The sequence below is a fragment of the Sinohyriopsis cumingii genome, chromosome 10 (genome assembly GCF_028554795.1).
Source record: "Sinohyriopsis cumingii isolate HCF-2022 chromosome 10, ASM2855479v2, whole genome shotgun sequence".
Taxonomy (NCBI): Eukaryota; Metazoa; Mollusca; class Bivalvia; order Unionida; family Unionidae; genus Sinohyriopsis; species Sinohyriopsis cumingii.
The window spans coordinates 58,202,136-58,229,280 of record NC_142970.1 but is presented as its reverse complement, the minus strand read 5'-3'; the positions used below and the strand labels follow the sequence as shown (position 1 = coordinate 58,229,280).

General features: G+C 33.2%; 1 protein-coding gene across 2 annotated transcripts in view; it reads left to right on the top strand.

Annotated features, from left to right (window-relative positions):
• LOC149790203 (TGF-beta receptor type-1-like) overlaps positions 1–21,733 on the top strand; it is a 74,318-nt gene extending 52,585 nt beyond the window's left edge. For both annotated transcript variants that reach the window (XM_089972199.1, XM_089972200.1), the window contains exons 8-10: positions 5,065–5,262; positions 9,098–9,228; positions 16,977–21,733. In XM_089972199.1, the coding sequence (XP_089828325.1) occupies positions 5,065–5,262; positions 9,098–9,228; positions 16,977–17,132 (485 nt within the window). In that variant the 3' untranslated portion in view covers positions 17,133–21,733. The remainder of the gene's footprint in view (positions 1–5,064; positions 5,263–9,097; positions 9,229–16,976) is intronic.
• The last annotated feature ends 5,412 nt before the right edge of the window (positions 21,734–27,145 follow it).

The window sequence follows — 27,145 nt, the reverse complement described above, 5'->3', positions numbered from 1 at the left end:
ATCATTTAGGTGCTTGCCCTAACATATTTGTTTGGTCAATCCAAGCACTCAGTCGATTAGATTTATTTATTAGACTGGTTGTTCGATAGACCACTCTGTATCGGTATATTTTTATACATAGAAGACTTGAAGACCAGTCTTGCATCTCAACAAGCCAGCATAATGTCTGCGATGCGTGATCTCGGTAAGTTTATGAGATAAATGAAACAGCTCTTCAGTGTTCGTTCTGATGTATAAAATTACTGAAAATATCTTGTTAAAGCTAATAATATGGTGCTTAGCAAAGGGAATGCCACATTAACCATTATTGTCAATAGTTACCTTGGACACAACTAGCCTTTGCTGTAAATTTTACTTGGCCCTCTCAAAACATTGTTAAATATGTAGAAATCTGCAGTTATTGGTTGACCAAACTGAAATACTGTATCAACTGATAACCTCTATTTGGTGGACTAATTAGAGGGCAGCATTCCATTCAGTGCATTTCAGTTGCATATTAACTGGATGCATTCGTAGACTAGTTTGGCAGCAATGTTGGATAATGTATAGGTAGTGTAGTTCATCAAATTAACGTAGGTCTCCAATGTTGAACATCCGAGCTAAACATTGCCGCTAAGTTGTTATTCAATGTTGAACATCCGAGCTAAACATTGCCGCTAAATTTGTTATTCCATTTGAGGTGTAGCTTGAAATATCTGCGTCGATTCTTAAATAGTTTTCAGTCCCTGTGAGTAATCAATAGAGGTTTGGGGACTGCTTTATCAGATTACAAGCAGACACAAGTGGATTTTCAGACAATTCAATCTCTTAGGATTGTATATACTTTTGAAGGGCTTTTCATCAGTTTTAATTAACCCTTTTATAGTCAAATCTTTTTTGTTCATCAAATGATGGATTTTAACCAGATGCACTAAAGGTGCTGAGGATGTTTGAAAAATATTTTCGTTTTTCGGAGGTTTGGGGTTGTTTTTTTTATTGGCACAGATTAATGCAGGATTAAAACTTGATTTTGTACAAGATAAATTTTTAAAGAAAATAAAATTATTTAAAAATAAAATAATAGTTTGGTCATTTATTCTGATAGTGGAGAATCAAATGTATGTAAATATTGCTTGCAAATTGTACATGTTAAGGAATTCATTTGTTTTCATATCATGCCTGGATGTAAATTTCAGGACCATTGGCTCACTGATGATGGATTGAAGTCCTGGATTAGAAAGGATACAAGTAACTCACATGCAGCATTGTGCCAGCTGTGTAACAAGTCCATTGATTTAACATCGATGGGTAAGACTGCTCTGATTCCTCATTCAAAAGGAAATAAGCATAAGGAGAAGGCAGAGATGTTACGTTCAGAAGGAAACATCCTAGTCTTCATGCATCCTCCTCAGATTCACTCCACTACGCCAGCCACCACATATGCTGTGACAGCAACCATACCTTCAGATACTGCATTGTTACTATCACAGTCTACAGTATCACTTTCATCAAATATCACTAAATCTGGGAAGTGTGGTGGTGTTTAAAAACTGTTGCTTCTAATTATTCCTTTTCATCAAATGAAGAAGCATCATACATGTTTCAACGGATGTTTCCAGACTCTGTCATTGCCAATAGTATGAGTTGTGGAGAGATAAAATCTATGTATATCACATGTTTTAAAATTGCACTATACTTAAGTGCTCTGTTGGAAACGAAAGTAAAAGATGAACTATTTGTGATGCTTTGTGAGTCCCTGAATAGCGAATTACAGAAAAAACAATTGGATATTTTACTTCAGTTCTGGGAGAGTGATCATGTGCAAGGCAGGTACTACAGATCACATTTTCTAGGTCATGCAGCAGCTGTTGATCTTGTGCAGAGTTTTAAGAAAAGTGTGGAGAATAAAATTGGATTAAGAGTCTGGAATACTGAAGTAAGCTGCTTAACATAGGCTCTTGTGGCCTTCATACAATACACAATACATTCAGAGCTGGAATCTCTAAGATATATCCCATTAGCTGTCAGCACTGTACATGCTCAGGGATGATGTACTGGCTAGGAGAGATGGCCAAGCAGAATTTATATCCGTTGCCTTTGTGTGCACACAGTTGGGTAGAGAATGTGAAAGCCTGAGCATGCAATGGAAATCTACCCATATGCAATGGAAATCTGTGGAAATCTACCCATATGCAATGGAAATCTACCCATATATTAAGCAATATGTAGAGAGTGTTGAGAAGAAAGAAAGCAAAGATCCTGGAACTAACTCTTTCAGTACAGTAAGCGAATGGAGCAAAGATAAGTTTGCAAGAGCAAAACTAGCATTCTTTGTGTCTGGAATAAAACCTGTAGAAAACTTATTGAAAGTGTATCAAACTGACAAATCTATGAAACCTTTTCTTGCTAAAGACTTGGAGGATTTAATGAGAACAAGAATGGAGAGATTTGTCAAAACAGAGTATAATGGAGACAGCTTCCTCACCAAACAAACTCTGTAATGTTGATGTTACGGACAAAAACAACCACAAAGGGTATCAACATGTTCATATAGGATTTGTTGCAGATATGGAAGTAAAAAAGTTACTAGCAGAAAAAGAAGCAAGTGAGAAAGCCATTCTTTCTTTTAGGAAAGAGTGTAAAGAATTGGTTTTGTACATTTGACATAAAATGAATGAAAAGACCCCCTAGCCTACATCTTGGTAAGAAATTTGTCATGTAATAAAGGACCATATAAAGAGTGTTGGAGGATTGAAGGGATTAGTGGTGTCAAAGGAACTCTTACAGTCAGCCCAGAGTGCCAGGCAAAAGCACCACACTCATTTAGAAGCTCAAAAGACAGAGAAGGAAAGAGAAAAGAAATGTATGAAGAGAAAACTCAAAGAAGTTGCAACAATGAGAAAAAAGATCAAACTACTGGAATCGGACATTAAGTTGATGTTGACAGATGCAGATAAAGCTGAAGAATTACATAGCTTTGCTCACATAACAAAAGCCAGTGCACTGCGTAGAAGAGCAAAATTACATAGCTTTGCTCACATAACAAAAGCTATTACCTTGCGTAGAAGAGCAAAATCACATAGCTTTGCTCACATAACAAAAGCCAGTACTCTATGTAGAAGAGCAAAATTACATAGCTTTGCTCACAAAACAAAAGCCAGTACTCTGTGTAGAAGAGCAAAATCACATAGCTTTGCTCACATAACAAAAGTCACTACCTGTGTAGAAGAGCAAAATCACATAGCTTTGCTCACATAACAAAAGCCAGTACTCTGCGTGGAAGAGCAAACTTACATAGCTTTGCTCACATAACAAAAGCTATTACCTTGCGTAGAAGAGCAAAATCACATAGCTTTGCTCACATAACAAAAGCCAGTACTCTGCATAGAAGAGCAAAAGACAAAGAGGAGAACTTAAAGTTGTAAAGAAAGATTTAAATGAAAAAGTGCATTTGCTTAATAACTTGTAAGACTGTTTGGTTATAATCCTCAGCAGAGTTCTAGCTTGGTCATGTTGAACATGATCTTGTTGGTCAACATTTTACAGTGAATCTCAATCAGCCAAAACGAGTATATAACTGATATTGAATTTTGCATTTGTTGTAATATCATGCAGATTTCTTTAAAGTGGTACTAATTTCTTTAGAATTAAAAGTTTGAAAGGAAAACAAAACTAGTTTTAGTTGTTTTTTCTGTTAGTTTTCCCATACTAACATAGTACAGTGCATTTTTAGTCTGTACATTGAAATGACTTAACATTAGACTTGTTAGGATTTTCAGAAGTAATACCTGTTCCTTGTGAAATATTTGGTGGTTGGGTTCATAATTATTTGTCTGACTTGGATGTTATGGAATAGTCCTGAAATAGAATAATACACATTTTCTAAGCTAAAATGTTCTTTAATTCCATTTAGTATTGGTGATAAAGAACCTTGAAAAATTGAATTTCATCCTGGAAAATTCCTAGAAAAGACCTGGAATTTTTTTTCTTCAAAAAGCATGGGAACCATGTTCCAGGGTGGTTTTCCAGCAGTGATGTGGCTTCCAAAGCAAATAGGTGGAAAACCTGTTTTTAATATCCCAAGAATATGTCAGACAATTTTTATTTTTATTTATCAGCCTTTGTAATGTTCATTGATCTCGTTTTACTAGCATTAGTTTGGGATAACCCCTCTTGCATCATGTGCAGTGTGGTTATCATATCAAAAAACAAAAACTTGTTTAGATTTCTTTTCCAGGCACATGACCTAGTTTTGATGAAATGTTTGGACTGAGTCTTAAGACATGCTCAATCAGAATTTGTTTTGGTTAGAACTGTAGTAGTGGTGTGGTTGTATATAGCAACCAGGGGGAAAACCTGTTTTCAGGTTTTTTGTCATTATGGCTCATCCAGTTTCAACTAAACACAATAGGAATATTTGTAGGATATCATGTGGGACTCCATTAGCAGTAGAATGGTTTCCATAGCAACCAGTTCGAAAATCTACAGATGATATTCCATATGGACAGTATGAAATGGTGTTTGAATTCAGGGTCTTGATTGTGGACAGTATGAAATGGTGTTTGAATTCAGAGTCTTGATTGTGGACAGTATGAAATGGTGTTAGAATTCAGAGTCTTGATTGTGGACAGTATGAAATGGTGTTAGAATTGAGGGCCTGGATTGTGGACAGTATGAAATGGTGTTTGAATTCAGGGCCTGGATTGTGGACAGTATGAAAATCTTTTAATCATGCCAATGTCAATGTATTTGCCTATATGTTTTATAGACTTACCATTCAACTGGTTTCTTACTGTTATGAAGTTTGTGATTAGAAATTGATGGATATAAAAAGAAGTTTATCTTTGACAGTATTGACTAATAGAAAATGAAACGGATGCTTCATTAAAAGAAACACCTTTTTGTAGTAAACACATTTCTAGTACAATAGTCTATAATTCATTTGAGTGAGCTACAAATGTCCTGTTAGGCAGTAAATACAGTTAATGTCTAACTTTATAAAATAATTAAATGAACTGTTGTGTAATTGATAATTAAATAATAGTATATAATTCAGTACTAAATTTGTTATTTTATTATTTATAGGCCTTGCTGTTAGACATGACTCTGCCACAGACTGTGTTGATATTGCTCCAAACAACCGTGTGGGAACTAAGCGCTACATGCCGCCAGAAGTTTTGGACGAATCCATAAATATGAATCACTTTGAGTCATTTAAACGAGCTGATGTTTACTCACTAGGCCTTGTATTTTGGGAGATGACACGCAGGTGTTCTGTGGGAGGTAATTGAGATGGATGTTTGTTAAAAAGATTGAAAGTTATTTGGGATAAATGTCTGCATTGCTTACAAGGTATGTACTTGTTGCCTAAGAAACATAAAAGAATCAATATAAATGTATGGGAGTGTATCATAGAAAGAATATAAAAATGTATATATTCCAGACAAATTAATGACCGATGTTTCAACCGTTCTGTTTACAAATTAGACCAAAATTTTATGTTTTCATTGGATTCAGTTTCATCAGAGGATTGAGAATCCTTTGACATAAGAAAAAATTATTGGAAATGTAGTTGACTGGATGTACATGGATTGGATATGATATTGAGAAAAAGCTTTTTAGTATACAATACTGCTGAAGGTTAGGATGATAAAAATTACACATAATATGTGGCCTTGATATGTCAAGGTCATATTTTGCTTTCTTTGCTGGCCGTGGTTCCAAATTTTATTTTATTGCTAGAATATACAAGAAAATATGGTCACTACCCAGAGTTAGTAGCTTCCTGGACTATTGGGTTTCCTTCACATCATCATTGCATCTGAGTTGTGGATGGATCATATTCAGGGATCATTATACCAACTTTCTTCCACAAATTAAAAAACCCCATGAAAAATTAGCCATTTGTAATGAAAAAGTGTCCCCCCCCCCCTTTTTTTTCCCCCCCTCTTTTCTTACTGTGTCTTACATTTCTAGATATTAACCCTTTAGAAAAAAAAAGAATTAATAAGCATTTTGTATTGTTTCATACATGTGCTTTGTTTTTAACCCTTTAGAAAAAAGATGGTAAAGCATTTTATATTGTTTCAGACATGTTTAATTTATGTTAACCTTTAGAAAAATTAATGGTAAATCATTTTATATTGGGTGCACACATATCTATATAGTGCAGGTAGATAATATTTCCACTCATTGCCTTAAATCAGTGTGCTTTGACATAAGTAATGATAGAAAGAAACAATACAAATTATAAGGTGTTCAGACTATAGTATTAATGAAAATGAAAGAAAAAATAATAATTGTACTATATTAGATTTATTATTTTGGATATTTGTAGAGATTAATCTGTGGAAGTAAATACTACATGTGAACTTTGAAGAAGAAAAAAAATATACCCATGAAAATAACACTACAGTATATAGCTTTCAAATACTTTTGATCTTGTTTATCTTTATTTTGTAGGACTTAATGTATTTGTTATTTAGAATGGTTTATCTTCCTGAATCTTTAAATTGTTTTGCAATGGTTAACTTGACCTATTTGGAACTTTACTTTTCAACCAGTATCTTATATCCAGGATTATGCTGTCATCTTGTTAAACCATATACATTCATACCATCACACTTTACACTTCAGTTGCATGCATTTTGGCAAGGGCATTTGCATTATAGACACATTCATACAGTCACACTTTACACTTCAATTGCATGCATTTTGGCAAGGGCATTTGTATTATAGACACATTCATACAGTCACACTTTACACTTCAGTTGCATGCATTTTGGCAAGGGCATTTGTATTATAGACACATTCATCACATTTTATCTTAGGAATAATTGATGTTACCTCTCAAATCCAGCTGTTCTGGGTGAAAATTGCAGTTTTTCAGTCTATATTAGACAAAAGGAAGACCAGTTTTGCAGTGTATATAAATAAAGGGAAGAAACTCTTGCCTATTTTTTCAGTCTATATAGACAAAAGGAAGACCAGTTTTCCATTTTATATAAAGGGAAGAAACTCTTGCCTATTGCCTGCCTTAATTTCATCAGGTGGTTACACTTGAATCACATGTTTACCAGTTTAAGCTTTCACTTGGTTTCTAACAGTAAGTTTCTGAGTAGTAATCAAAACTCTCTCTTCTTTTTGCTTGCTTTTACTTTTCCTTCTTTACTCTGACTGTCTGACAGCATTTTGTACTTTTTGCAACAACTTGTTTCTTTCTTGGTAAAATGTAGTTATTACATGAAATGGTAAGTAATTACAAAAGAAATGAGCTTGTCACATGATCATATGGTTTAGGTCTGGGACCTCTTTAAGTACATTTCATAATCCATGATAGAGAAGCAATGGATAACACTCCAATTTTACTTTACAGTGACTTTGTTGTTATAGGGTTTAACGCCATTTTTCAGCACAAGATAGGCTATATATGTTGGCCAGCATTAATGGTGGAGGAAGAACCCGGGAAAACCCGGAAAGAACCACCGACCCACGAGAAGCTACCGGCAAGCTTTCTCACATATCCACATTTGCTGAGCACGAGACAGAGGTGAGATGGCAGTGATACGTGACAGAGAACGCTTTAGACCACTCAGCCACTCTGGGCCCCTTTACAGTGACTTAGGCTAAACATTAATATGCCTCTCAGCTTTTGTATTTATTTTTGGTAATAAGAGCCATTACTTATCAAAGCGATTAAACCTTACATCTAAGGAACACAAAAGTAAGGATATCTGGATTATTTCCCCCTTTGCATGGATTACAATTTCTTTATTGAAATTTTTTGAACAAATGTCACTGTGTTGAACTAAGAAATAATCATATTGTTACAACTATATGGTCATAAACTAAGTAAGAAAGAAAATAAAACCCAAGAAGTTTTGTAACTCAACAGACAATTTAATTATCAAAGTTATAAATGAAATTGTGAGAGGAACTGGATTATGAAGTGAATCCAAACTGATCCTTATAAAGGCTTTTGAAAGTCCTAAATGAATTCCCTATACATTTCAAATCAGCAAATATACTGGTCCTTGAAGAACTTTGATGTTGTCAAAATGGCGTTGTCTATAATTCTTTCAAATAATTTATAACTGTTCCAGAATAATATTATGATCCAAATATTGATCACTTTCTATTTCCATTGAAGAGTCCAAAAAGATATTTTTCCTCTTGAATAATATCTAAGTACATTATAAAACTCATCTGCAGACATCCAAGAGAAACACAAGAAATATAAATGACTCCAAAATTGCATGAAGCTAATTGCTAAGTTCTCTCTATGTACACTGTCTATTGCAGTACACTGTGTTTTGCAATAGACCCCATTTTGCATCAAGCCTGCCTATGCATGAGACCTAACCCAACCAATCAGCGGTTAATGAATCCTTATAGAAATGTTGAAACACCATAAGCCAATGAGAAATTAAGCCATAGGTGCCACTGAATCTTTTTATTAAGATTATTATTAATAATTTTGAACATGTATGTAAATATCTATTAATAAACCCTATGCAATATGTTGCTTTTAACCTATTGAGGTCACATAGGCAAAACTTAATAACGATATTGCGTGCAAATTACAGTCAAGAATAAAAATAATAAAAATCATAAAATTATGTAACAGGAGTTACAAGAAAACATAAATAGCAAAATAATTGTGAAAATTCTATCTGTAAACTCCATTATGTGGTCATTTGTGGATTCATTTTATAGTTTGTTTGTACTAATATACTGGCCAGTTGCCCCATTACAGGGCCATCATAGAGGGTTACTTTTGAATACAATGATTTTGATGCCAGAGGATTCTTGGCTGTATGAAGCATATGGCTGCTGGTCGGAGTTGGAGGGACATTAAAGGGGGCACAACTGTATTTTTAAATAATTAAATTATCTAATAATATATTATGCAAATTTAGGTATTTTCTAGATACTGTAAAACGTTCAGAATCTTGTTCACATTTGAGTGAAAAGGATTTCCTTAATTCTTTGTTCCAACATGTTTCAGTAAAGCATCTGAATAATTCCTGTAATAATTTTTTTATACAAATTTCATTATCACTCAAAATGATATTGCAAAATAATTAATATATTTTTCATTTTGTTTATTGGTTACCAGGTATCTATGAGGATTACCAGCAGCCATACTACAACATGGTACCCCCTGACCCTAACCTGGAGGAGATGAGGAAAGTGGTATGTGTCGACAAGAGGAGACCTGATGTCCCCAACAGATGGCAGTCTATAGAGGTAACCCAGTCATAAATAGAAATTATCTCAGGAATGATTAGTAGATATTGAATTTGTAAAGCAAGTTGAATAAGTCCAAGTCTGACACAATTTTCTAGATTAAAAGTTCTTAATATACGTTTGCATCCTGCCAATAGTTATAAAAACTATTTGTGAAAAAGAGTTACTTCCCTTTGTGATTATTAGATAGTGTTAAAAAATGAATAAGCTTGTTAAATAAAATGCTTTTTTTCAAAAATAAAAACTAAGTCTGTCATCAGAACAATTTAGAATGGATTCATGTTTTTAAAAGAAAGGTATCATTTATTGATATGATGTCAATAAACCATCAGTTAATAACCATAATTACTAAAATAGAAAGACATTTGCGGAACTTTATATTTAAAAGAAAATTGTTAACACATGGTTCCAGTGCTACTGGGAATTTGGGAAGAAGTTGCGAGAAATGATACTTTTTTCCTGACTGTGAAAAGTGCTTGAATTTTGCAAATAAATTTAGGATCTACAAGGGAAATTTCTGCCACCACTTGACATCAAAATCAATTACATAATTGAGCTGTAACTGAACTGATTGTAAGTAAAATTCATTGAGTTCTAACCAGAATATTTGAAAATTACAGTATGGATCATTTAGGTGCCTGCCATAAACATTTGTTTAGTCAGTTCAGATGCTCAATGTATTAGATTCATCTAGTAGACTGGTTATTTTACAGACAGCTCAGTATTGGTATCTTTTCTTACATGGAAGGTGTGAAAACTAGTCTTGCATTACAAGATGCCAACATGGTGGCAATAAAGGATATCTGCATACCAGATGACCTAGCAAACTTATCTGCTTATTGAATCCTAATTTTCTCAGAACGTATCATTATGTCTTTAATCTGAAGAACAATCAGATGAATCTACAGCATTGATGAAATTTGACCTGGTACTCACCATTTGCATTGCTAGCTTGCATGAGTAAACAAATCTCGACCCTCACATGCTCATATCACAGGTCTAGTAGTCGGGTGATATCAATAATAATCCATTTCATATCTTGTAGAAAAAAATAAAAAATATTGATGAAAGTTGTATACTGTTTGTAATAAAAATTAAAAATTAAAGAACACAAAATTCAGTATAAATTTATTTCAAGTTGAAGTACAGCCACTCATGTTTGTTTGTATCAAGTGACAACCATATTGACATGTGCTCTTAGTTTAATGAATTTGTCCAGATTGTTGTGACAATGACAGGTTTCTTGTCATTGTTCTTGAAATAAATATGTTGACAATTATGTTTTTTCTGGTTTTTACAATAGGTATCAGACTTTTATTTAATATATTCAAATTTTGGTAGAATAACATTAGAAAGGAATTTATTGTTGATATCACATGACTATTGGACTTGGATATCTGCAAATGGCATGTACTTGGTCAGGTTTCATTCGTGCTGTAGTTTCGTTGTGTCTGTCAGCAGATTAAAGACATAACAATTATAATGCTTGGCATTTCTGATAAAATATATAATTTTCCTATTGATTTCGTGCAGGTATGACTCAATGAAACATCATTTAAGTTCACTGGGCCTGCTGGTAAGCTACTAGCATAATGCTGCTACCCCAAGGTGGTGTAAAATTCCAATATTTAAATTGGCAAATTGCTCTGACCCCACACCCCAACCTAAATATCCAAATGTGAAAAATGGGGTGAGAATATTCAGAGGAAACCAAGATTAGAAAATGGACTGGCATTTTTTCAGTCTGAAATGTCAAATCTCTGAGCTGAACATTGATACTAAACTATTAAATAGTGACGTGTAGCTTGAGGTATTGGTTTCATATCTTAAACAGGTCATAGAAAAAAACGGGAGATTGTTGTCCCCTTTTTTATATATTAAGAAACAATTTAAACCCCTGTGAGTATCAGTATTGGTTTTGGGACTGATTTATAGCATTACAAGCAGACATACATTAATTCAATCCTTGTTTACACAGTAACATACATCTTGAAATCAACCTGTTTGTAAATAGGTTTATTCAATGATGGATTTTTAACCAAATCATCTTAAGGAGTTTAGGTTGTTTAAAAACTCTTGTTATGGGTTTTATTAGCGCAATTAATTCAGGGTTTAAACTTTTTTCTATGCAAGGTATAATTCTGATACTTTGATTTTTTTTCTTCTTACTGTGATAGTAAATGTTTTCTTTGTGTAATATGGATATAGATTGCTATTTTGATTTACAACTGATTGTTCTGATTTCTTTAGAATTAAAGGTTTCAAAGGAAACAGCACTATTTTATGTTCATTATGTTGCTTCCACATGCTGACATAATGCAGGTCAGTAAGTCAAGTTAGAATTTTTATTCTGTAAATAGAAATGACTTTACATGCCAATTTATAAGAATATACAGAAGTTAAACTTGTTTCATTTGATACATTTTGTGGTTTATTGCATTATCATCTTTTCTGACTCAGATGTTTTGGGAGAGTCTTGAAATATAAACATCTTTTGAATTAAAAAAAGGATTGTTTTTTATTTAATTCCATTCAGTATGGGTCATATGTGAGCCTTGAAAAAATTAATTTCGTCATGGAAAACCCCTGGAAATGACCTGACAATTTATCTTTTAAAAAAGCATGGGAACCATGTAACAGAATTTGTTGAACAATGAAGAAAAATCATTCTAGTTCAGTATTTGAAAAATAATCTTGTTGTGCCTTTAAATATGGATGAAGTATCAAAAACTTGGAAAACCTTGTAACAACTGTTTTCCTTACATCTGCAATCAAGGACATTTAAATGTCAATAGAAATCAAGCTATGGTCAGAACCAGATTTCTTAGCCAATTGCATTTGCATTTGGCTGCTCAGATGGTGTCATCCAGGTGAACAATCTCAGGCTTTGGACCTCTTGCCTTCATTTATATTTCTGTAACTTTTTTATTCATGTTTCTAATACAACATGCTGACTTTGTGGATTTTACTACGCATTCTGTTGGGTTATGTCCCCTGCATCCAGTATGTAAGATACCTTATGGTTGAGGTTTAGATTACATCTTTTGTGTTTAATTAACTTGTTATCCAGTTCACTACTGACCTGAAATGTAGTATGATTTCAGAGTATGCTTTCATCCTGTACTCTGTTATGCCTTGTAGGGGGGGGGTCCACGTGGCCAAGAAATAGGACACTTTTTAGGTCATTTTTATTTACTACTATCTAAATGCCTCAGTTCACTTTATCCTTGGAATATACTTCCCTTTCTTCGTTTGCCATCACTAACACAGGTAATGTCCATTTGTTGGGTCATGACGCATGAAATAGAACACATTTTATTATTATTATTTCAGTACAGCCTTATCTAATTATATGCATAAACTGAGTATGGCATCATCAGATTAATACTTACCACCTTGAACAGATCCTGTTCTTAAATTATGGCCACCTTGGATGGGACCATTAGGTTTTGAAAGTACAGTACATTGTTTTGGTTCTAGTTCCTTTGCATCAGATGTGCACAGTTTTTAATATTTAACAATATCGTTTACTCAGGGTTCCCACGCTACTGGGGAATCTGGAAAAAGTCAGCAGAAATGATAATTTTTTCCAACCATGAAAAGTCCTTGAATTTTGCAAATATTGATGTAAGTAGGAACAAAACAAGGGAATTTTTCCACCTCCACTTAATGCCTGAAACAATGATGTAATTGAATCGTATCTGAATTGTTTGTGAGTTAAATATAATGAGTTCTGACCAGAATATTTGTAGGTTGCAGTATATATCATTTGGGTGCTTGCCATAAACACATTTGTTGAGTCAGTCCAAATGCTCAGTGGATTAGATTTGTCTAGTAGACTTTTTTCCCAAACGACAGTTCGATATCCGTAGTTTTTCTTACATGGAAGATATGAAAACCAGACTAGCATCACAAGAAGCCAACAAGTGTCGGCAAAGCGTAGCCACTTACTAGATGGCCAAGCAAACTTAGATGTTGTTAAATCAGGTTAGACCCGCATTAAATCGATATGAAAATTATTTATTTTCTCATAAATTTGCGAGTATTAAAATCATTATGTCTTTAATCTGCTGAAAGACAAAATAAAACTAGGATGTTGATGAAATTTGACCTAGCATTCGCGATTTGCATTGGTAGTCGTACGAGTACACAAATTTCACAAACCACATGTTCATGACCTCAAAGATACAGTAGTCACGTGATATCAAATATCCTATTTCAAATGTTATAGAAAAAAATATTAAATGAAAGTCGCATTCTGGTTGAAATAAAAATGCAAACTGGAAAGAACCCAAAATTATAAATATTTATCCCTAGAACATAAGCCGGGGTTTAGTTTTCTCACCCATGTGCCCGAGAAATCTAGCTGTTTTGCTAACCTTACTTTACTTATCTCAGTCTAGTCATCTCAGTCCAGTCGTCTCAGACAAGGTGTCTACGTGCTCAGAACTACTTTAAAAAATACGAAAACTTTGTTATCTTCAGCTGTGCCTGACGTAGTTGTTCTAAAGACAAACAACAAGAAATATATAACAAAAAAACATAGTAACTTAAGGTCAATCCATCTTTGAGAACATGCTATACAAAACATTTTGAGAGAGACATGCACACGATGTTGAGTTATTTGGTATTATGTTGGTTTCACTCAGCATGGTCAATTTTATCCTATATGCAGGCCTAACTCAGTACATTTTCAGGTCAGCATCATTAAATGTAGCTAAAGCCACCTAACTAAATTGAATTACTTTGTGTGAAACAAATTATGTACTGTTAGCTACATTTAATGATGCTGACCTGAAAACTGACTACTACAGATAGGATAAACTTCTCGATGCTGTGTAGAATGAACTATGACAGAAAACACTGATCCTTGCATATAGACTAGGCCTACATACTTCATAGCCTCATGGAGAGACAAATAATATAACCCCTTGACTGGAATTTCCTTCTCTTGGTCCAAAATCACAACAAAGATTCTATTCATCAAGGGACAATCAGGCTATACACATTACCAGCCACTAAAATCCCAACTCTCTCAACAACTACAGAAAACTTTGTAACAGCCAGAAATGTGTTATGTCAAACACGCTTTCTTTTAATTTTATTAAGCATCTGAAATTGTGCCCCAGTTCAATCAAATATATTCTTACAGTCTTTAATGACAAATAATGCATTTACCAGTTAGAAGGACTCATTTATCTGTCCACACATTAATCCATAAGCAAATTTTATGGTAACACTTGCCATATTTCCAAGGCAGAAAAAGTTATTTTCATATAAACTGTGAACTTGAAAGTTCAGCATATTGTTATCCGCTAGGGTCCGTATTTGGAGGGTCTTTCATATACGGGGGTAATTTTACAATCAGTATTAATTACAAGTATGTTACAAACAGTTTCACCTCCTCCAAAGAAAAAGAGAGTTATAAACGATAGTGACAAAGATCTTTAATTACCCATGAATAAGCTAATGCAGCATGTTACTCTTCATTACAGCTTGTACTAAGTATAACTACAGTAGAGCTGAATACCCGGTATCATTTCATTATTTACAACATAAGTTTTCAAATTTGGAACTGATGAAGATGAAACATTTTCTTGTAACAAATATTGATTATTTATTGTTAATTTTATACAACATTCATGTATTAAAAGTGATAATACCTCATTATTATGCAACGTTTTATGTTGTTATTTTTCTTTGTTCACACGTATAAACTGTGTACTTTGAATGCAACGTCACTTCACAGCCCATAACATTCTTGTATTAATGAGCTGCATGTAAACATTTGCACATGAACTATTTTACACTAGTGAAGAAGTCTTTTTACTTTAAAGGAAAATATTGGGTGAGAAAAATAATCTGTGTTGGGGTTTGCACCGACACAAAGAAATCACAGTCAAGGGGTCATGTTATATGTCTCCCTACAAGGCAAGCCTCATGGGGAGATAAATAATGTAACCCTTTGACTAGGATTTCCTTGTCTCGGTCCAAACCCCAACATAGATTCTATATGTATCACGTGACTACTATGTTTATTTCTGCTCTCTGCTTTATGAATCTGAGTAGCCAGATTGCAGTGACAGCAACAGCTTTCTTGTTGTTGTTCTTCAAATAAATATGTTGAGAATTATATGTTCTTTCCAGTTTTTACAAGAGGTGTCTTAACTTTTATTTAATATAATTGAATTTTGTACAACAAAATTAAAATGGATTGTGCTGTTGATATCACGTGACTGTTGAAATTTGTGAAGTCATGTGACTAGTAATGCAAATGACGAGTACAGGATTAGGTTTCATATATGCTGTAGTTTAGTCTAAACTGAGCAGATTAAAGACATAATGATTATAACACTTGCAATTTCTGAGAAAATTAATCATTTTTCTTTTTATTTCATGCAGGTATGAGTCGATATAACATTGTTTAAATTTGCTAGGTCTGCCATTAAGCGACTAACGTATGCTGCTAGGCCTACTGCACAGTGGCGGCGAATTCCAAATTTTCAGTATGCAATTTCTCTGAGCCCCACAACCCAACCTAAAAAAAGGGGGGATATGTGGAGGAAATCTGGATTAGAAAATGGACTGCTAATGGTTTGAAGCCAAATTTGTTGTCCAAAATGTCAAATCTGAGCTGAAATTTGGTGAGAAACTATTACACAGTGACATGTGGCTGGAAGAATTCGTTTCAGTTCTTAAATGGAATGCTGGAGAAATGGGTAAATTGTTGTTCCTTTGTATTAAACTAAAACATGATACAAGCTGGTATCAATACAAGTTTGTGTACTGGTTTATCGAATTGCAAGCAGACAAATTGATTTTACAGAAAATTCAGTTCTTTAGAGTACAGCAATTATAAATTTGATGGTCTCCTATCAAAATTTAAATCACCCCTTTTGTAAATGATTCTGAAATTATGGATTTTTAACCAAATCGTCTTAAGAAGTTTAAGTTGTTTGAAAAATCTTGTTTGGGATTTTATTTGCACAGATAAATTCAGGGTTAAACTTTTTTCCTTGCAAGATAAGATTCTAATATTTTGCATTATTGTGTTTTCATACTGTGATAGGAAATGTTACTTTGTATAACATGCATATATATTGTTATATAATTATTTTGAATGAAAGGTTGATAGGAAACAGAACCAATTTATGTTCATTATGTTGTTTCCACGTAGCAACATAATGCAGGTCAGCATTGTTAGAAGTTATATTCTGTACATTGTAATAATCTTACATGCCCATTTCTAGGAATATAATCAAACTTGTTTCGTGTGATACATTTTATGTCTTTGTACATTATCATCTTTTTTGACTTAGATGTTTTGGAGAGTCTTGAAATAGAAACATCTTTAGATTTAGAAAATGCATTTTTTTAATAATCTAAAGTGTTCTATAATTCCATTCAGTAATGGTCAAGTGAACCTTGAAAAACATAATTTCTTCCTGGATAAACCCTGGAAATTTATCTTCAGAAAAGCGTGGGGGCCATGTTTACTTTCCTTGCTACCTGTGGCATTCCTACCTCTGGGTCTTGTTGTGTATGAGACCAAGTGGTGTTTGGTTATAACCCTTTGAAATCTTCACTTAAGCACATCATGTGTTTCTTAAAATGCACTTTATGCTTTACCTTTCTCATCAGAAGGAAGTATTTTGGTTTCTGCTAGAGGTCTGAGTTTTAATTGTATGAAAATACTCATATTTCTTTGCTATTTTTACAGGCCATATTACTCTGTATCTGTTTTTCAGCCTCTGCGAACAATGGCTCGAATCATGAAGGAATGTTGGTTCCAAAATGCTGCGGCACGGCTCACTGCTCTTAGAATCAAGAAGACATTGAGTAACTTACATTCACAGGATGATATTAAAATGTCCACTGAAAGACCAGACAATGTGGATTGCTAAAATAAACTGCTTTATAAGAGTGAATAGTGATTTCCCATTTAAGAAAGTTTTCACACAGTAACACTACTGCATGCCCAGAACTTAAATGAATTCTTCCATTGACATGGATTAGTTTATTATACAAATGGAGGTTTGACAGGTTGCAATGTGTATATTGGATATCAGTTGAAAAGATGAAGAGTAGTCTCCCCATGATGGTTTAGCCACAGGCCAGAAATACTTGATTCATTACAAATTTATTGGTGAAGTGTTCAAAGAATGGATATGGATAATTTTTCATTTTGAAAAATGTTCGGATGTAGAAGACTGATCTTTTCATGTGTATGTGTGTTTTGCTTTGTGATTAAAGACAAGATGATGAAGAGTGGTGTCTGTTAAATAGCTGTTTTTTAATAATTAAATTTATCAACATTTGAATAAATTTTTAGTGTCTTTGATTAAGATGAGTGTGTAACTATGAATGAGATTTTGCTTTATTACGACACTGGAGGAGTAGAGACCGATTGAAAGAAATCTTTTTAGCCTGTTACATTTGAACTTTTTGTCAATTCCTGTTTTAAATTATTTCACAAGTTTTACAATATATATATATATATATAGCTTTTAAGATAAAAATCTAGTTTTATTGAAGTAGCCTGAATCCAAATTGATAATGGGGGAATTTTTATTTAGGCCTAGAACTGCTGATAATCTGGTTAGTGGTATTTCATTATCATGTAGAATTCTCAATTTTGCCAATTTTCTCCTGAAAATTATGTTGCAGAGTGGTCCAGTTTTTATAAACATAATGAGCCTGTCCGCCATTCTCACTGACCTTAAAACATCCCAGGATGCTGAGACATTGGCTGATGTATGATGAATTATTAATGTAGTTTCTGTGGTTTCTGCAAAGTTTGAAAATTTGTAACCTTACCTTTACGAAAGTGTTTGGTGTGTTTTTGGACTCTCTGTATGGAAATTTTCTGTATCCATACAATAATGAACCCAAATTGTAGATATGTGTGTTAAATTGTTTTTCCTTTATCTGTGTGGTAAATTGTTTTTCCTTTAACTATGTGGTAAACTGTTTAAGTCTGCGGCAAATTCTTTATCATAAATGTAATTAAATGTACAATTCAACATTTGTAAAACCTGATATGAGAATAAATTAGGGCCCCCCCAATTGCAAATCACCAGGGAACACAAAATAAAACTCAATATTCAAGTGGATAAAGCACCATCCCTCGCTTTTTTGTTATGATAATGTTTTTATGTGGCATCTTGTTAGAAATAGCATAATTCATTACAAAACAGGACACTATACTAACTTATTCAATACTGTATAGGTGTTGACTGCAGTTTAATGGCGTTTGTTAACAAAAAAATGCTAAATGTGCACAATTTTTATCAGATCAGTAATATAAGTTTAAATTAATTTAAAATGGAACTTGTTTGAAAAGTTAGAGGTAGTCAGGCCAATTAAACTTTGTTGCAGGTACGTCTTTTTTGCAAATAAATATGTTCTCGCCCAAAAATGAGCCGGATCCCATTGCACATAATTTAGTAATTTATTTCACATTGTCTGTGTTAAATTCACGATTATGGCCAGATTTAAGCTGTATACTTGAAGAGATATCAGTCCCTCCATGCTGTGGCATAGTACCCATTGTTTTTTTACTACATATATTTGGTATTACTAGTAATAGTGACAAACTTCATTGACGTGATAAAATTAATAACCAAGTATGTAGCCAATGACCTTTCAGAAAGCTTTACACATAAAAGGGAGGCAACTCAGATATAGGTAAATGATTATACCTGATACTAGTTGAATAGCAACATCTCAGAAGTTATATTTTCCCTCTGATCTTGAATAAATTGGTATATTCAACCTTCCAAGCCATCAGCATTCTCAATGCTTTCAATTGCTAAATTCTTTCAGATATTGGATAAACATCTAAAACTTCTAACTTAATAAAGTCATTAGTTATTGTTTATTTTATGTAAACATCATTGACATCATTCTTTGAATTGTTATATATATATATGTATATTTCCTTGCACCTTTATGTTTTTGAATATTTCACTTTGATATATTTATCTGCATCATGAACATTAAAACAACTTCTAATGCTTGTGATTGTCTGCAAATAGTATTTCTGATTTTTTGTGTAGTGTTTTTTAATTGGTGTAATAGTAACTACCAGAACAGTGCATAGGAATATGTTGTGAACAATGTACAGTTAGGTGACTGATGTAATTTGACATGGAACTAGAAATTTCATAATTTCAACATGAAAATGAAAGATGTCTGCTTTATGTAAAATCAATGTTTAATTGCACAGCTTGGACGTTTTTGAACATTGTTATTACATTATGATTGTGATGTTAACATTTATGTTATTACATTATGATTGTAATATTAACATTACATTTTTACATTATGATTGTGATGTTAACATTACATTTTTACGTTATGATTGTGATGTTAACATTACATTTTTACATTATGATTGTGATGTTAACATTACATTTTTACATTATGATTGTAATATTAACATTACATTTTTACATTATGATTGTAATATTAACATTACATTTTTACATTATGATTGTAATATTAACATTACATTTTTACATTATGATTGTGATGTTAACATTACATTTTTACATTATGAATGAGATGTTAATATTACAGTATTGCATTATCATTGTGATTTTAACATTACATTTTTACATTATGATGGTGATGTTAAGTTTACATGATTGCTACTTTTGTCTCCTTGAATAATAAAGAACAAAAATGTTTATACAATTTTAATTCTTGCAAAAGCAGTGCTTTGAATGAAAATGATAATGTTAAAGAACATTAAATTACACCCTGGGAAACCATTAGAAAATGATAGTGTCAGAGGACATTAAATTACACCCTGGGAAATCATTAGAAAATATTAGTGTCAGAGGACATTAAATTACACCCTGAGAAATCATTAGAAAATGATTGTCAGTGAATATTAAATTACAACCTGGGAAATTATTAGAAAATGGTTGCCAGTGAACATTAAATTACACCTTGGGAAATCATTAGAAAATGATAGTGTCAGATGACATTCAGTTACACCCTGGGAAATCATTAGAAAATTATAGTGTCAGATGACATTAAATTACACCCTGGGAAATCATTAGAAAATGATTGTCAGTGAACATTAAATTACACCCTGGGAAATCATTAGAAAATGATAGTGTCAGAGGACATTAAATTACACCCTGGGAAGTCATTAGAAAATGATTGTCAGTGAACATTAAATTACACCCTGGGAAATGATTAGAAAATGATTGTCAGTGAACATTAAATTACACATTGGGAAATCATTAGAAAATGATAGTGTCAGAGGACATTAAATTACACCCTGGGAAGTCATTAGAAAATGATTGTCAGTGAACATTAAATTACACCCTGGGAAATGATTAGAAAATGATTGTCAGTGAACATTAAATTACACCCTGGAAAATCATTCATAGTGCAGGACATGTCATAAATTAGCTCTACAGGCTTTCTTTGTCTGAATTATGATGAGAGTTCAATAGCTGCATCATAGAGAAGAAAATAATTCACATAACCAGCAATGCTGGTGATGAATCTTGTGCAAAACTGATTTATTTTATATTACTGTTCCAGGTGTTATTTCATGGACAGTTGACTCTTTCCTGTACTTTTTCTGATTTGATCATAACATTGAGAGAGATAAGTAAATATAGTGCTTGAAAATGTGAATCAGACCTTTTTTGTGCAGTTTTGGATCGCATGGACTCTTAATTGTTTAAACATGTACACTTTTCAAAAAGCTAGATACCCTAGCATTTTTCCAGCAGCCATCCTTGATTGTCAGTGTATTGTCCATATTTAGAGGGTTTTTATAGTGGGCTGTGCACTTTTCATTTGACATTTTTGGTGGTGCCTACTAAAAATTTGAAATTTTTCAGAAGATTGTGCGTGAAGAATTTAAAATTGATATACAGACAGGGAACATTATTCATTTTGTTTGAGGTGAGGTTTAATGAGTTGGGATAAAAAGACAATTGTTGCCTTACACAGTTTGTGTTTTCTTGATATTGCTGTGTTATAAATTTGTCTAATTTATACAGTACTATTTAGGATAATAAGATAATGTGGTTTACATAACCATGTCAGCCAATGTGGGTATGTGAGAAAGCTTGCCAGTAGCTTCTCGAGGGTCGGTGGTTCTTTCCGGGGTTTTCCCGGGTTCTTCCTCCACCATTAATACTGGCCGCCATGTATAGCCTATCGTGTGCTGAAAAATGCCGTTAAACCCCACAACAACAACAACAACAACAACATAACCATGATGACTCCTCCTTTTAAGGTGTGTATATTAAGAGGAAGTGTATAAATGTAATATAAATAAAGGATACGAGTCCATATTTTTGCAAGCTTGCAGTATGCTGGGATTTATGTGTGTCTGTTGCATTAGTAACGTGAGAGAATGATTGAGCTCGCTTATTTTAGTATTGTTAAATATACGGATGTTTCCTATGATGCTGTTTAGAACATTTTTCACATTTTCTTTCAATACAACAGTGATATTTTGATAACATCTGGAGCATGCATTTATGACTTATTTATAAAATACTGGTTGAATTGCACATAATTGAATTATCAGTGGTGTATCTCTATGCTTTCTACCATCTTAACTTCTTAATTTCTCCTGAACATGTTTTTTTTGTATCCTGAACTCTTCAATATTTGAATTCCTTCTGAATATGTTAGTTCTTTTTGGACACCTAACATGTAAAATCCTTACGAATATATTAATTCACCCTAAACACCACCACACCTTCCTAATTTCTCACGAACACTTCCATAATATCTTAATTTCTCATGAACAGCTTAATTCACCCTAAACACCACTGCAACTAATTTCTCATGAACACTTCCATAAGAGCTTAATTTATCATGAACACCTCCATAATAGCCTAATTTCTCACAAACACCTCCATAATAGCTTAATTTATCATGAACACCTCCATAATAGCTTAATTTATCATGAACACTTTCATAATAGCTGAATTTCTCATGAACACCTCCATAATAACTTAATTTCTCACGAACACCTCCATAATAGCTTAATTTCTCGTGAACACCTCCATAATAGCTTAATTTCTCATGAACACCTCCATAATAGCTTAATTTTTCATGAACACCTCCATAATAATCACGAATACCTCCATAAAAGCCTAATTTATCATGAACACCTCCATAATAGCTTAATTTATCATGAACACTTCCATAATAGCTTAATTTCTCATGAACACCTCCATAATAGCAGAATTTCTCATGAACATCTCCATAATAGCGGAATTTCTCATGAACACCTCCATAATAGCTTAATTTCTCATGAACATCTCCATAATAGCTTAATTTCTCACAAACACCTCCATAATAGCTTAATTTCTCATGAACACCTCCATAATAGCTTAACTTCTCATGAACACCTCCATAATAGCTTAATTTCTCATGAACACCTCCATAATAGCTTAATTTCTCATGAACACCTCCATACTAGCTTAATTTATCACGAACACCTCCATAATAGCTTAATTTATCACGAACACCTCAGTAATAGCTTAATTTCTCATGAACACTTCCATAATAGCTTAATTTCTCACGAACACCTCCATAATAGCTTAATTTATCATGATCACCTCCATAATAGTTTAAGTTCTCATGAACAGCTTAATTACCTCTGAACATGTTTCACCTGAAACCCTTTATTTAAAGACAGAAAATGTTTGATTATAATAAACAGTGGATGGTAATGACATTTATGCACACAAGTGGATAGAAACTTCATGTCTTTGTTTTCTTTTGAACTTTAGCATCAGTGAGTTGAGTTTTGATTTGGTTGTTCTTTCGTCCATCTTGCATATATTTACATACATATTATGCACTTTTTATGGACAATATTGTATTTATGTGATATATGATGTCATTTTTTAAAGGCACATAACTAAGAGAAATGGCAGTCTTCTGTACATGTTTAGTTGTTACAACCAGACAGTAATTTTTTCATTGCAGTACATTTTGTGTTGGACATGTTGTCTACTGTTCACATCTTTGCTATTTTCCCAAATAATGTTTGCCAACATTTTGCTATTTTCCTTTTATAGCTGCTTTTATGGCTACAAAATGTAATGAAGCAGTTTGCATATTTTGACTCGGCTTTTTCCTTCTGTTATGGAAAGAAATACCTTCCGATTTGTGATATAGTTTGAGAGAATTGAACTAATATGAGCTGTTATTTAATCTGAAACTTGCTTGTTCTATAGTGTTTTATAATATTCTGTTAGGGAAAGAAATACCTTCTGATACCTGACATAGTTGGAGATAATGAATTAATTTGAGCTACAATTGAACATTTTAATTGGAATCTTGCTTGTTGTATAGTGTTTCATAATATTTGCCTGATACAAAGTTTAGTGTGACTAATTATAAAAGAGGAACAAATTTTTTTACTTAAAATATATTAAAACATTGTTTTGCTTCTTCACAGAATTTAATCTACTATCGACAAGAGCTTGTATGTGTTTGTGAATGTTTTAAAACATTGAGTGCTTTATCTTTTTTGTCATTTTACCTGCATCACCTATACATGTTACAAGATACATTGGTAAAAGTATTCAAATGATGACTAGTGTCCTCACTTCATTTAACTTCCAAACCCCTGTCCATGTTGATGAGAACTTGTCTGAATTTGAAATACCGTGGCTGTGGACCTATATCCAGTGTTCTGTTGACCTTTATAACAACCAACATCCAGTGTTCTGTTGACCTGTATAACAACCAATACCCAGCGTTCTGTTGACCTTCATAAAACCAATATAAAATGTTCTGTTGATCTTTATAGCAACCAATATCCAGTGTTCTGTTGACCTGTATAACAACCAATATCCAACATTCTGTTGACCTTTATAAAACCAATATAAAATGTTCTGTTGACCTTTATAACAACCAATATCCAGTGTTCTGTTGACTTTTATAGCAACCAATATCCATTTTTCTGTTGACCTTTATAGCAACTAATGTCCAGTGTTCTGTTGACCTTTATAGCAACTAATGTCCAGTGTTCTGTTGACCTGTATAACAACCAATATCCAGCATTCTGTTGACCTTTAAAACAACTAATATTCAATGTTCTGTTGACCTGTATAACAACCAATATCCACTGTTATGTTGACCTTTATAGCAACCAATATCCAGTTTTCTGTTGACCTTTATAGCAACTAATATCCAGTTTTCTGTTGAACTTTATAACAACCAATATCCAGTGTTCTGTTGACCTTTATAGCAACCAATATCCAGTGTTCTGTTGACCTATAAAACAGTGAATATCCAGTGTCATGTTGACCTGTATAACAGCCAAAATCCAGTGTTCTGTTGAGTTATATAACAACCAAAATCCAGTGTTCTGTTGACCTTTATAACAACCAATATCAAAAGTTGATCTTTATAACAACTAATATCCAGCGTTCTGTTGACCTTTATAACAACCAATATTCAGTATTCTGTTGACCTTTATAACAACCAATATCCAGTGTTCTGTTGACCTTTATAGCAACCAATATCCAGTGTTCTGTTGACCTTTATAACAACCAATATCCAGTGTTCTGTGGACCTTTATAGCAACCAATATCCAGTGTTATGTTGACCTTTATAACAACCAGTATCCACTGTTATGTTGACCTTTATAACAACCAATATCTAGTGTTATGTTGACCTTTAAAACAACCAATAGAGTGTTATGTTGACCTTTAAAACAACCAATATCCAGTGTTATGTTGACCTTTAAAACAACCAGTATCCACTGTTATGTTGACCTTGATAACGACCAATACCCAGTGTTATGTTGACCTTTAAAACAACCAGTATTCAGTGTTCTGTTGACCTTTATAACAACCAATATCCAGTGTTCTGTTGACTTTTAAAACAACCAATATCCAGGGTTCTTTTAAACTATTTAGCAGCAAATATTCAGCATTCAGCTGACCTATATAGCAACTGATATCCAGCATTCTGTTAACCTATTTAGCAGTAAATATTTAGTGTTCTATTGACCTATTTGGCAGCAAATATCTAGTGTTCTATTGACCTATTTAGCAGCAAATATCTAGTGTTCTATTGACCTATTTAGCAGCAAATATCTAGTGTTCTATTGACCTATTTAGCAGTAAATATTTAGTGTTCTATTGACCTATTTAGCAGCACATATCTAGTGTTCTATTCACCTATTTAGCATTAAATATCTAGTGTTCTAGTGACCTATTTAGCATTAAATAGCAAGTGTTTTCTTTAAAAGATGATCATATTTACTTGCTCAGTGATTATTTAGAATCATTATTTCCTTGATCCTAGACAGAACTGAATTAATCAGCATAATCACTATGCTTGTATGTAGTATTTTTCATGACATGCTGTTGTGTGAATTAAAAATGTTTACCACTCTGTTTTATGGTCAAGAAATTAAGATGTTGTATTGATTGTTTCCATCCACTGTTTAAACAATAAACCAAACAAATCAACTTCAGCATTATAATGAATCATGAATCATATCACATTATGATGTAATGAGCTATCTTTTACAAGTCATTTGTGGGTAATTTTCTGCAAGGCATTATGGGTAAAACTGGTACAGTGTAATACTCTGTCTAGTTTATATTCATAGTTATGAAAAGTTTGCATGAAAGAAATGTAATACCAGTGATACCTATACAACGACTTGCAAAAATGATTAATTTTGTACATTTATTATCAGCTGCGCTAAACAATTATCTTTGACCTACTTTTGTGGTCAAGGTTTACAGTTATCATTTTTATAAACAAAATAGTTGCATTGTTTAAGAAAAGCCATTAGATCATGCTGAAAAAGGATTAAAGTATAGACTGTTTGCATTTGGGAATGTATGTTGGTAAATTATTACTTATATTCAGTGATTGGTTAATGATCTTATGTAAGCCTTGCACATGAGCAAAATTCAGTGTCACAGCAATTAAAAGCCTAAAGTAATGACAGTTTAAGTGTAGGAAACATAAACTGAGTGAACTTATAGCAATTTCAATGAAATAAAAGTTAATATCCCTAGCTGTTGTGTTTGTCAGTTTAACTTTGTTGTGAGTGCACAGGTAAGTAGGCATTCATAATCAAACATGCATTCCTGCAAACATGCAAACACTGGCATACATACAAACATACATACATACATAATAACATTCATGTATGCATGCACATATACACAAACATACATACAGACACATACATTCACACACACATACATTCATACATACACACACACATACATACATACATACATACACACACACATACATACATACATACATACATACACACACATACATACAAACATGCACACACCTACACACACACATACATACACGGGGCCCTGAGTGGCCGCGTGGTCTAAAGCGCTCTCTGTTACGGATCACTGCCATCTCACCTCTGCGTGGGTTCTAGTCTCAGATTCAGCCAATGTAGGTATGTGAGAAAGCATGCCAGTAGCTTCTTGTGGGTCGGTGGTTCTTTCCGGGGTTTTCCCAGGTTCTTCCTCCACCATTAACATTGGCCGCCATGTATGGCCTATCGTGTGCTGAAAAATGGCGTTAAACCCCACAACAACAACAACATACATACATACTTACATACACACATACGTACACACACATACATACATACACACATCAATACTTACATGCATACATACATGCATGCATGCATAGATACATACATACATACACACACATACATACAGTGTGCAATATGTAGACTCTCACAGAAAATGCATAACTTTTCATCTTCCTTCACTCCAATATATAATGCTTAATATATTATAAAAATTTAACACATTTAATCAACATAATGTATATAATAGCCACTCCTGCAAAACAGGTAAGTTGCACATGTCTTTTGGTTGTTTTTCCCCTTGATGTTGGAGTCAAATGT